The sequence below is a fragment of the Opisthorchis viverrini genome, assembly GCF_000715545.1.
Source record: "Opisthorchis viverrini unplaced genomic scaffold opera_v5_131, whole genome shotgun sequence".
NCBI lineage: Eukaryota > Metazoa > Platyhelminthes > Trematoda > Opisthorchiida > Opisthorchiidae > Opisthorchis > Opisthorchis viverrini.
The window spans coordinates 531,535-545,344 of NW_008751784.1; the positions used below are offsets into that span (position 1 = coordinate 531,535).

At 45.0% G+C, this 13,810-nt stretch overlaps 1 protein-coding gene across 1 annotated transcript in view; it reads left to right on the forward strand.

The window, feature by feature from the left end:
- Positions 1-13,810, forward strand: part of T265_06276 (hypothetical protein) — a gene marked incomplete at both ends in the record, with an annotated part of 70,874 nt that overhangs the window by 44,390 nt on the left and 12,674 nt on the right. Inside the window, 2 exons of the mRNA XM_009171496.1 lie at positions 7,444-7,506; positions 9,935-10,092. Coding sequence (XP_009169760.1) covers positions 7,444-7,506; positions 9,935-10,092 — 221 coding nt within the window. The remainder of the gene's footprint in view (positions 1-7,443; positions 7,507-9,934; positions 10,093-13,810) is intronic.

A 13,810-nucleotide genomic window follows, 5' to 3' on the forward strand; every position in this document is an offset into this window, starting at 1 on the left:
ATTCTGATCTGGTATCACCCGGAAGCTAATAAGAGATCACATGTTTAATTTAATGTGATCTGGCTTTTGGGTAGTTAGCAGTTACATTGAACTGTTTGCCTGAGAGAGGTCCAATTGTTCCTACAATAGTAGCCGCCCGTGGTACCTTGTCATAATGTTCCTAATCTGGAGAGCAGATCGAACAAATCCTCAATTTCCTGTGATAGTTGAATAGTACTCGAGTCGGATAGCTGATTTTTCCAAAGCTACCTAATAAGGTTCACCGTCCGACTTATACGCTCATTTGTATACTAATTTAGTTCTGAAGGGAAACGCACCTGGAACCCGACTGAATATCTCGTTTGTGATGTTCTTAAGCAACTGAATGTGATGCCCCAGACCGTCTCATGTTTCATCTGGCACAATATTCAAGATATTGCGGTACATTGTACAAGCGTAATACACCATTAAGGATTGCTGAAAACTCTGAGAACCCAGGACCGATTTCGAACTTTTTGGGGCTCATCAGGTAGGCGCTGTCCCCAAGTTTCCATAAACCTTATGTTCTATTTGAACCCAAATTGCACGAAATCTGACTTATACACTCATCTGTGTACCAGTTTGGTTTTGACGGGAAGCTGACCTAGAACCCAGCTAAATCTGTCGTTTATAGTGCTCTTCCACTATCCCTTCCCGGCCGTGTGGCTGTGCATGGCTATCGCAACGTCAGTCTATTCACATCTCTATACATATGACTGATTATTCTGCTTGGATTTCTCATCCTTTGAATCCATTTGAAATATACGTCCCTCACAATGGTTAATAAGCTCTTCGCGCATTTGTTCTTTAGCGTTCACTGTCTCGTCTACCTCAGATCCTTTCCTCGCGTGAAAAGCATTGTCCACGGCATACTGTCAGTTATAGTATCCCCCCCCGTAGTCGGGCGTAAGAGGAATGGGTTTCCGCTTAGTATTTCCCACGGCTGTATTGTCACAATAATCGAGTTGCATTTGCCATATTAACGGACCAGATTCAAAACGGAGTTATAGACCCATGTGGTCGCATTGTCTAGCAGGATTTGCCCTCAGATAACCCTTACGCAACACATTATAGTCGTGTATCATGTGGCTTTAAGTAGTCTTCGGTGACACCTTTTACCGATACTCAGCGAACCCCCGCGAGCGTCTTTTCAATTACTTCCCAGTTGTCCCATTCTTGACAGAGTTAACTCTGGGGCATCCTCTTGCAACAACACCCTTAGCTCTCCAAATGATCAACGACGGAAGCTTTTAGTTGCAGCGATGAACAACACTGTGTTTTTTAATGCTGTGTGTTCAGTCTTGCGATATAGACATTGGTTTGATCACATCTGTTACCACATGCAACATACCTTGATCGTTAAGGAAAAGAACTCAACCTTCAGAGTTTTTTAATTGGGTAGCAACCCGTAACGGGCTTCAGGTTTATTACCCAACTTGCAGGAGATTTGAAATGATGCTTTACGATTCTACACGCAAATGACCTATACATTTATCTTCGGGAAATAGATAAACTCTCTTGTATCTTCAGTGGTTCCTCATTGGCTACCAGTAATATCCTTATATCAATGGAACAGTGTCTTGCATGACTTTATTGACCCCAATATTGTATATCTCGCGGGAAGATCGTCTACTGGCCTATGCTAGCATGGTTGATTCAGTTTGCGAGTACTTCAAAGTATTTTGGTGTTGACCAGATCACGAATGAGCCCATGCTCATTCGCCATATGGGATCACTCCTTTGTACAATATATCCGGTTGTTAGACTCCCCAGTATCTGGAATGCTCATCGAAAGTAGCCATTCTTACGTTTCAGTTGACCATACCATACCAAGCAGTGTGCCTTTTTATTGATTTCTAATGAAGAGGTAATGTCTGTTGGGCGGTAGTAGGCCCTGAATAACCAAGCTTTCTGACGTTGGTGCTGCATTCGTTCCCGCGCCCCACTGTTTGATTTGGCCCTTGCGGTAGCCTAGTAACAATTAACTGAGTTGCATCACGTGATTACGGGACACCACGCCCTTTTTACCTTGTTTTTTTTAAGCACGATCGATATGCGATCGCGTGATTTTCCCCACTTTGTGTTGTCTCCATCTCTGATTTGTGTGTGTGTGTGTGCATGTGTTTGTGTGGGCGCCGGATGTGTGTGATGTTTGCCATTTAGGTTTTTTAATTTCATGTGATGTTTTAGTCGTTTACTCAGTTGTTATACTTGAGTGCTCCGTTTTCTTTCTTCACCTATTATCCGATCGGATGGTGCTTGTGCCACCCGCATATCACAGCCAATTAACATTGTTCCGAACGAGAGACCCCACGTTGATCACGTTCTCTTGTGTTTTTTTAACACCTGTTCGTTACGTTTAGTGTGACTTGATTTATGATGTGTAATGCGTTTAAACGACCTGCCGTGTAACTGCTGCAACACGTGTGTGTGTGACGCGCGTTCGTGTCTGCAAGGAAGTGCGCCTTACCACTGGACCATCAAGTCTACAACGTTGTTAGAGTTGTTTTTCTGCGGCTACTGTTTTGCAGACCAAACTGAATAGATAGCCGCGTAGTTGTCTTACGGGTGGTGCAGCATATACTCAACGTCTCAACGCGGTTGAACACTTGAGACCTGCCGCTTCAACCGCCCTCCCCCCTCATCTGCTCATCCTTCGTTTTCAGATCAATACCGAGTATAGGACTTTCAGGGCGCTCGGTATTCGCACAATGGAATTGAATTTTCTAAAGCTACGACGTGTCCCTTTGGACAGAAAGAGACAGGAAATTGAGTCCAGAGTACGAGTCCAGCCTTGCGAGCTCAATCTAGGCCTCCCGGGGTATCAGCAATGGTATGAAATTATTCCACTAGACTTTTTCCGCCAGAGGTATAATTGCCTCAGTGGACATTGAAATTCGGTGAGATTCAAAGATATGAATGTAGATTGGAATGGTTTTTGGTCTAAGCACATACGCAACAAAATGCAGTATTTTGGCATAAAATATTTCATTCCACTCGCAAAGCTTTTGCAGCTAAGTGCATTGTGCGGATAATGGGCACCGACTTTTAGCTCCACGCCAACCGCGTGTGACGTTACCGATAGTGAGCGATGTGGGTCGATGGAACAGGCCAATCCGAAAGTGACCAGCCCACTGTGACGTGCTGTGTTTGTGTAACGAACACCGTTTTCGAGCCAACAATCATACAAGCTTACCCATAGTAATAGTTTACTCCTATGCTGCCATGAGGAAGGAGTGCCATCGCGAAGTTGAAAGAACTGAATCAAACGAGGGTTTCGCTTTGAAGTGCATTATGCACACATGCTAGCTTTTTGCGATTACAGGTCAAATTGTTTCTGTTGTCACTTCCATTTGTGGTCAGGGATCCCTCGGAGGCGTTCTCCGGGTCTGGCGCAAGCGGTGGTTCGTCCGCCCATTCCTTTGTCCCTGCGGTTTGTCGAAGTTTCCCTATGAAAGACAACTCGCCCAAGCTAGACGAACTAATCACAATATACAGGTCATTTTGGCAACTTGTGTCAAAAGACTGACTACTGTGCACAGCCCTTGGATCAGCTCTACTAAACCGATATACAACCATGAGTGAATTTCGCATCAAGGAGGTGGTTACACGGTTGTTGTTGATTCATTAAAACCAACGAAATTGTGAGTATGCACACGCGATTGGTTGAACGCAATGAGCGAACACAGTTGCTTTGCTTGGATGCTGAACACAGTCACGTCATGTGGGCCTGGGACGCTGTTGTAGGGATGGTATGTTTAAGATTATTGACTAATCCAATAGTAACCACAGTGGTTATCCTACACAAACCTCTATTACCACTGGACCATCAAGTCTACAACGTTGTTAGAGTTGTTTTTCTGCGGCTACTGTTTTGCAGACCAAACTGAATAGATAGCCGCGTAGTTGTCTTACGGGTGGTGCAGCATATACTCAACGTCTCAACGCGGTTGAACACTTGAGACCTGCCGCTTCAACCGCCCTCCCCCCTCATCTGCTCATCCTTCGTTTTCAGATCAATACCGAGTATAGGACTTTCAGGGCGCTCGGTATTCGCACAATGGAATTGAATTTTCTAAAGCTACGACGTGTCCCCTTGGACAGAAAGAGACAGGAAATTGAGTTCAGAGTACGAGTCCAGCCTTGCGAGCTCAATCTAGGCCTCCCGGGGTATCAGCAATGGTATGAAATTATTCCACTAGACTTTTTCCGCCAGAGGTATAATTGCTTCAGTGGACATTGAAATTCGGTGAGATTCAAAGATATGAATGTAGATTGGAATGGTTTTTGGTCTAAGCACATACGCAACAAAATGCAGTATTTTGGCATAAAATATTTCATTCCACTCGCAAAGCTTTTGCAGCTAAGTGCATTGTGCGGATAATGGGCACCGACTTTTAGCTCCACGCCAACCGCGTGTGACGTTACGGATAGTGAGCGATGTGGGTCGATGGAACAGGCCAATCCGAAAGTGACCAGCCCACTGTGACGTGCTGTGTTTGTGTAACGAACACTTTTTTCGAGCCAACAATCAGACAAGCTTACCCATAGTAATAGTTTACTCCTATGCTGCCATGAGGAAGGAGTGCCATCGCGAAGTTGAAAGAACTGAATCAAACGAGGGTTTCGCTTTGAAGTGCATTATGCACACATGCTAGCTTTTTGCGATTACAGGTCAAATTGTTTCTGTTGTCACTTCCATTTGTGGTCAGGGATCCCTCGGAGGCGTTCTCCGGGTCTGGCGCAAGCGGTGGTTCGTCCGCCCATTCCTTTGTCCCTGCGGTTTGTCGAAGTTTCCCTATGAAAGACAACTCGCCCAAGCTAGACGAACTAATCACAATATACAGGTCATTTTGGCAACTTGTGTCAAAAGACTGACTACTGTGCACAGCCCTTGGATCAGCTCTACTAAACCGATATACAACCATGAGTGAATTTCGCATCAAGGAGGTGGTTACACGGTTGTTGTTGATTCATTAAAACCAACGAAATTGTGAGTATGCACACGCGATTGGTTGAACGCAATGAGCGAACACAGTTGCTTTGCTTGGATGCTGAACACAGTCACGTCATGTGGGCCTGGGACGCTGTTGTAGGGATGGTATGTTTAAGATTATTGACTAATCCAATAGTAACCACAGTGGTTATCCTACACAAACCTCTACTGAACCGAAGAATTTGATCAACGTATGATATTAAGGCTGAAAAGAAAGGTTTATGGTCTCGGATAGTAATAATAATAATCGTTCAACCATAATACCCTTTTGGTGCGTAGCTGCCATGCCAATGGAATGGGGCACGAGGACTGGGATACTGTTAAGTTTCCCAAGCCTAGACAGGAGCAACGGAGGTGCTGAGGTTGGGTTCGAGCCAAGGACCTTCAAGTCCTTAAAGTGGTGCTTTAACCACTGGGCTTCCGGATAATATTGACTCGCATTTTATGTTGATATATCCCATATTTTGTGATGGGAATGGTAGCTAACTTCATGACGACCTGACAACCCTACAACGATAAGCGGACTAAGAAAGCAAACACTGCGTGCAGTGATATGTCCCGATGCAATTTAAACAATCTGAATTCCATTTGGTTTTCACGAGAGACTCAACTGAATCTCTCGCCTATGATATTCTACAACTGAATGTGCTGCACACAGGCCGCCTCATGATTCAGTTGGCACGATATTCGAGATATCGCAGTATATTTTCATAAAGGAAACTACTCACAAGGTTGCTGTCGAAGAGTTTTCAGTAACCTTGCGAGTAGCTTCTTTTACGAAAATCTGAATTACACTTTTGATGACTAGTTTTGCTTAGACACTTGTACCAGGTCATGCAACAATGGTAATTGTCCAGGGAACCCTTGCATTTCTGGCACCTGTTTACTTCGTGACATTTCCAGACCAAGCGAATGTATTCAATTATCATGCATGAACAGTTGGTTGTACCCAGTAATCATTCAGTTGAGTCCTAATTGATAACGTCCATGTGACAGTTTCTTGTCCACTAGTCTCCTGATCTCCAGCAATCTCACGCCCTACTTGAATAGCCAATTTTACTTGTATGGCTATCAGCACTCCTCTGCGAATTAGTTGGTGTGTTTTCGTCCTGTAGGTATAATTTGGTGTTCGAGTTGGGCGTAAAACTGATGCAAATTTGGATGTTTCGGATACTTGATGATCCACAAGAAGGGCGAAACTGTCCCTGTCGGTGCGTCCTGTGAAGGATCACCTTATTCCCTCCACAGTTCAAAGTGACGAGTTTCCTGGTCCTGGTAATTCTGTCTTCACCCTAGCCGCAACTCAAACAAAGGCCTTTTTCCATCTTTGTGTATTTTAGATATCCCGCATGCCATGCCAGTTGGTGTATGCGTCAGACACCAGCTTCTGGTTCGGGGCTCTCTGTATCTTTCAGGTGCTCGAAGTCGATTAGAGACAGCAGTTAGAAGTCCCATTTTTATGTCCTAGTTCCGCGCTGCTCCCTCCGTAACTTATAACTTTTCTCACCACTCCTTTTTCGACCGGTTACTCAGTCCTGAGTCTTTGTACGCTCGGAAAATGCTAACCCCTGAGTCGCATTTTGGTTCTTTATGTGAGTGGTCGACGGCGATGTATCTGATACAAGCACTAGGGCAGGTTTACTCTTGAAGCTGATCGATACTGTACAACTGGATATCGCTCAGCACGTGACTTTTATGTCCATGTGTGATGCTTTCCATTTGTCAATACTGACGATCACTGTTTTCTGTAGACCACAGGGTTTTGATCGTCCATCCACATTCTTTGCAATAACTCACTTTCCAGATGTTCTCTATTTTATGGATTCACAGGTGTATGTACCAAATTTTATTGTTCCAAGTATTCGGATGTCTGAGCAACAAAGTCTCGTTCGTTGTATTGAACCAAAACTGTGAGGAAACCAAAAATGTGTGAGAGTCCGAAATCGTTTCACCGAAGAGACCGTTTTCTTGGACCTTCATCATCGTTGACAGCAACACCATTGCAAGAACGCCTGTGCTTCATTGGTGTCTTCATTTCGTCAGCTGAACACAAAAACTACAATAACCACTTGATCGTGGGACTAGTTCCATACCCCTTGATTGGGATTGTCACTGTCTGTGACTTAAATGTATTCCCTCCCTTCCCACATCTCAAACCTGGGCCATTTTTCTAGCCTCTCAAAATCCAGCCTTGATTGGATGTGGTTTTTCCATTGTCACATCGAAAGCATCTCATGATTAGATTCCATTTTAAGTCGATGCCCTAGGCAAGCGTTGTTATACTTTAAAAAATGTGAATAGGCTTTGAACTGTCGCCGAGTCAAATGGAAGTCCGTCCGTCTTCCCACTTGTAATTTGCGATTCACCCGTTACGTATCGTTTGTGGGTTTACTCCAATCCCCTCCATACATCACTTTTTCTCTGTCTAGATTTCAACACCGCCCCACCCCAACGTCAGTGGCGAAAACTGGATGAGCTGAGCAAAGATGGATGTGAGTCTTGTGGAATAAGTGCCCAAATTTGTAAATCTGAATATTTTTGTTTATCTACGTGATTTCATTTCCTCATGTTTTGCCTGTGAAGCGAAGACCGATAGAGCAACATATGACGTAGGCAAGGCAACGGTACAAGTCGGACAGGAAATCGGTCACGAGGAAAAATAGCCTAACAGATGTTCACTGATTGGCTGATAGTCCTACAATCCAATAGTCACGACTGCGAGCAGAAAAGTTAACATATAAGGAAATACCCACAGGGGTATGTATGTCACGCGCACGCATGTGATCCACTAGCCGCTAGTCCATCTGTCTGATTCAGTGCACTGGTTTTTGTCCCCCTATTTGTTTTCACCACAATCAACCCTCGTTTCACTACTGACCGCTCTATGCCTGTTTCCGATCAATTTTTATTCAATTGTATTTGATACGAACCTATTATTTCCCTCTCGACCCTCGAATCCACACGGCGAACTTGAACAAGTGCAGGAAATCAATTCAATCAGCTATTTAATCAACCACAAACCTGTAGCATGTGTACGTCGGTTCCACCTGCTACATTTTCGCTCACCGGGAAGACCGGAACTCCCATCACCGACTAACTTATCTTCCACAGGAAACTGGAGGAATTCCAAAACGTCATAACAGTAATAATGATTTTAGAAGTAATAATAATAATCGTTCAGCTGTAAAACCCTTTCGGTGCTTGGCTGCCATGGCACCCGAAGAAAGCACGAGGGCCGAGGTATTGTTAGGTTGCCCAAACCTAGACAGGAGCAGTCAAGATGCCAGAGTTTGGTTCGAACCACGGAGCTTTCGGTCAGGAAATTCGCGTTTTAACCGCTGAGTTATTTCGAGCTCATCTATCCTGTCTGGTTATTCGCGATCAAAGTTTGTCATGCTGTATCCGCGGTTCATTCAACGTGTGTGTCGAAGAGAATGATGCACATGTCAAGTGAAGGTTCCTTTTCACACAACTGAACAGTATCTTTGCAATTATATGTCAGATCTCACCCTGTTGTTGAACGTGCAGAGTGGTCCCATCGGACCAATTTTCAGACACAGAGCTTAAGTGCCAAGATGCACAGAGTGAGATGTGTTGCGATTCGAGCGCGTGTGTCAGCTGGATTTCATACCCTTGTCACTTTTAGTTCAGGTGTGGAGGTGAGGTTTCTCACGGAGTTTAGTTTAGCTGGAAGTGACAGTTTGTACAGCGAGGCAGCTGCTTGTTTGTATGCCTAACCTTCCTTCCGATCAGTTCAACCTTTTTTCCAGACTCACGGAAGGATCACGGTTTTTCGATCAATTGGAAAAAGCTTGGTATTGATCGAGAAGTCGTCGTTTCAGAAGGGGTTCGTAAATCTACTGATTGTTTACCAAGCTCTTCTGGAACGATTACGGTTTTTTCAGTCCCCTCGTAACCACTATTTGTGACAGTGTGCCACGGAGTGTAGGCTCCGTCAATTTGTCGGCCAGCAACAGCACTAAAATCTGAACATTTAGCTGGCACCAATGACGTGTAGATCCATATGAATTACGGAGTCTGATCAGTGACCCCCTGTAGAACCGATGGCAACGGGACGGCACGTGAAGCAAGTAAAAAAAACGCAAGCCGGATTTCGGTATGCGTTGACTCAGCTTTTGGGGAGTTCGAGGTCATTCTTGGGAAGAAATAAGAGAAGAGTTTAGTTGTACAACGAGTAGTAGAAATTTGATAGGGGTGGATGGGTGAGCAAAAACGGGTTGCTTGTTTGAAGCATACGTGCAGAGGGACAGTCAAGGCCAGGTACGATGAAAATCTTCTTCGGATAGTAGGAAATGCTTTCAAGTTATCCGTCTGATAAGAGGTGTGTGTCGGTGTATATTTGACCGATTATATACAAGGGATAAGTAGGGGGAACGGTTTCAGGGGACAGAGAGCATCCACTCATGTGTAGGCAAGCCGTCGCCCTTTTCCAGCGGCCGACACGCACGATTAATCCAATTTTGGAGCAGTAGTTTACCTGGTTTGCAGAAAAGAAGGATATATTGATTTGCACCACCAGAAAAAAAAACAGAAAATCTTTCAGAAGGTCGCGATCCCTTTAATGAATACTAAAGTGTTGTCGCGCAGCATCCCAGTTGGCAAGATTGTCTCCAGATTATAGGGCGATAGGACGTTTTACTTTTTTTTCTAAGGTAAGCTTATGGTTAGATAGATAAGATAAAGGAACAAGGAGGCAGAAAAGTTTGCGTCAGATAAGTGTAACGTGACGAACAGATCCAGGGTTTGTGTAGCGCTGTCATCAGTATCAGGGACGCACTGCTACCCAGCTGTGTACTCGCACCGTCACTTGTCGAACCATTTGCAGTAAAATTGCGAACATATCAATCAACTTCGCTACCCGGTCTACTAGCCTTTTCCATGTCTGTCTTTCCTTGTTAGTCCCCTTCACTTTGATGTGCTACAACCTACTCAGTCCCAACTATGCTACTCCGAACCAGTATCCCTACTGTCCATCATGGGCTCTCAACTGGGATTATCGGCGTCGATCGATATTGGATGAGATCCGGATCTATCATGCGAACATCATTTGTCTGCAGGTAAGTCGGCAACTACACTATTCGCCCAAAAATGTGTATTCATGTGCATGTGGATGTGGATTGCACGTCCTTATAGGGAATCGGAAATTCATCAGGTTGCTTTCGTTGTGACTCTTGGTTTGGCTACTTCATTCGAGTACTTCACGGAAGTTCTTTTGACCTTGCCAATTTAGACCACTTGTGCTTTAAATTGATAAGCTCTAGAGTATACCAATTCACGTCCGTGGTGTCTATATATCAATCGCTTCAGTCCGATTTACCGCACGATTTCTTGTCGCGTCGCCCCCTGCACTTCTCCATCTTAGGTCAAATTTTCACTAAATACTAAACCGGTTCAGCGTAAAGCAACGCCCAGCCAGCCACTTGTATTATCGAGCTTAAAAAACCGCATAATCAATTATCTATGTGAGCGTTCAATTCGCCACTGAAGGTAACTCCAATCACATCTTCTTCATGGATAAGAGGTCGGTTTTACGCATTTTCCGGTGAACAAAAGATAGTCTAGTAGCATAAAACCCTGGAAAAGAAACAGTCGGATACCCAGGATCCATCCGGTTAATTGTACACTGAGGCTAACCAAGGTAACGAGCTGTCCAAGCCCAGATCGTACATACCGTTGCTCGGAGGATCACTGAATGAGGTTCTCACGTTCGGTAAACCGGACAAATAGGTTCTTCGTAAAGTGTGGGCCTCCAAGCCCAGTACATACCGTTGCTCGGAGGATCACTGAATGAGGTTCTCACGTTCGGTAAACCGGACAAATAGGTTCTTCGTAAAGTGTGTGTGTAGCTTTTATGCCACACAAAGGAAGCAGGGAGCTTAGATACTGTCAGTTTGTCAAAGCCTAGATAGAATCAATCGAGATTCAGAGGTTGGCCACGGAACTTCCGGCCAGTAAGTTTGTGCCTTAACCAGTGAACTGTCTGAAGTCTGTTGCGGGTCCTCAACAGTCTCCAGAAAATTTGATAACGCGACTATCGCTACCTCGTATCGGCAGACTGTTGCCTTCGTGAAAAGTGGGTGGCATCATCTTGGCTAGTTTTCGCAACCAGATGCACGCTTTCCTTAATAGATTCCAACATCTTGACACAGATCCTACCCCCTTGTTTCATCGGAGCATTAGCACCGCTTGTCTCACTAAAAAGTCAGAACTACCACACTTTAATACCTTACGAGAGCTGATAATCGCTCTTCATACTTTCTCACGAAATTGTTGAACTAATTAGCTGTCGCATCCACTTCGCTGGAATGTTGTTGTCGTTGGAGGTGAATACCACTGTACAAAACTTGACTAGGTTGTGTGTTAGACCTTGTTTGTGACGACCTCGGTGACTACCATCTGTGGAACCGCTGGTACTTCAATGTGCTTCCAACCCGTTGAGTTACCCTGACATTAGGTTGAACTGAGATGTGAACATGTGAATACCTGGTTTGTTCATCGTTCTTCATAATATATCCTACTGTCTGGGTTCTCTTAACCCGGAGAACCCCCCAGGTATCGTTCAAGATGTGTTAGGCGTGTCCTAGCTTAGTTTGGACTGTTAATGTTAGGCCATATGCTCGATAACAACCCTAATGATGGCCGATCCCTAAAAGCACTTGAGCCAGGTATCTCAAATAAGTTTAAGTGGAACCAGATAAATCGGCCAACTTATGACACTGACCAACGTAGGATTTCAAAAGAATTTTTTCTGGTGGCTGGCGTAAGTCTACCACCAATCAGCCACCAGTAAAGTTTTGCTCGTAGCCCCTTGCTTTGTGTTACCGGTCAATCTGAAGCGCTTCTGCCGGTCATGCAGTGGTCTTGAATCGATTGACCAGCTTCACGAGTCATCGCCTCAAACTCCCCGGTATCGGGACTATCATTCACTCGTGAATAGCTAAGTTTCTGCATCCACACTGGTCGATTGTATTGGTTTTGTACGCACGACTGCCTGAGCGTAGCTGCTGGTCATTCGACCTGTCAACAATTCATCCAATCTTGGTGACTCGATAACAGTCATCTGACTGTCCTCCTGATGTAATCGTGACTGCTGTTCCCACGTCTGCTTATTGATTAACTGAGCACTAAAAAGCTAGTCTGGTGTTGAAAACTGTTTCATTTGGCTGATGTCTGATGGAGTGAAACACATGTCAGTTCTCTGGACCTCAGATACGTATGCCATACACTATTTGCTTCAATCACTCAAAATGGAGTTTTCATAGCGCAGAAATATCCAAACAACAGCCTGAAGTGAAAATGTAACTACCGGTGTCTTCCACTCTGGTCATGTCCATTGATATTCACTTTCGTTACGATTTAGGAATATGCACAGGTGGTAGGTCAAAAAGCTTATTACTGAGCATCAGTAGTATCGAAATTATTTTAACGCGTGGCATTGATCGTCCAAACGGATCGCAAAAGGGGACACTGTCGTCCAAAACCAACGGACAAACCGGCTAATCTCGAATCCGATTCCGCACTTTGTTGGCGGCATATGGCTTCTTTAGGAACACCCAGAGTTCGCTTGCGTAGACGAGATTTGAATCGGGGTCTGTAATACTGTGACGTGTGGTCATTTTCTAACTACATTGGACTTGGATGAATATACATGCTGCAAGTAAGTTCCAGTAAGGAACTTTGTAAGGAAATAAGACCCTCTTGTCCAATGGGACTTGATATGGTATGATGAATAGATTCGCTGCGGTTATTAAGTAAGGAGATAGAGGAATGTTTGGTCGATGTTTCGTGTGGGTGGGTGTGATATTGATCAAGGGCTTATTCGACCTATGCTGGATTATGTCTTCGACCGTACGTAGTGGTCGTTGATGCGTACGTCACAGTCCGCCTGGTTGTCAGAGTGATCTCGATTTAGGTGCGATTTAGAACACCATACTCCGTAGTGTACTCTCACCATATGGATGGACGAGGTTTATAAGTCCGGTAAGTCACAGAGTATCCGCGCACACCCAAATCATCATCATCATCATCATCGACAGCATGACATCAGTGTTCAACATCGATGCTTCACTGCCGTACAACCATGACTTAGTTGCAAGCCTTATTGTAAGGAAAAGAGTAAAGGTGGATGGGGAGTGGACTTAGTGCTAGCTTACCACACTCATTCCGAGGTGCCTACACCTCCAGGCGTTCACTCAAGCAATCTGGACAGAAACTGACAACAAGAACGCCACTGACATCGGTTGGCAGCCATATCTTGTGTCTCCAACCAGGCACAGTGAGGATCACGCGGTCTCCATCCTGGAAGGCGAGTAGCACCGACCGCACCCAAGCGTTTCGTGATCTCCTTCATACTCCTCTGCCAATTCAAGGTTTGGCCATCTCTCTGTTTATGCCACTCCGAATTGGGCATGGAAAACAGTACTCTCTTCGGCAAACGATGGTTCGGCTTACGTAACACATGTCCCAACCAACGCAGCTTCTGGTGCTGGACACATTCTTCAATGGAAGTACCCGTTACCCAACCGAAAATACGCTTTCTACCTGCCTCGTTACGGATTCGCCGACACCAACCCACGCGAGCTATGGTTCTGAGACACCGATTGTCGAACACCTGAAGACGTCTCAGGTCCGCTGCTCGAATAGGCCAAGTCTCACAGCCATACAACAAAACAGCCCGTACTGTAGCTTGATGCACACGCCCCTTCAGATTCAGGGATAAACCATTCTGACGCCATAGGTGTCTCAAGTTAGCAAACGCTAACCGAGCCTTGCAGA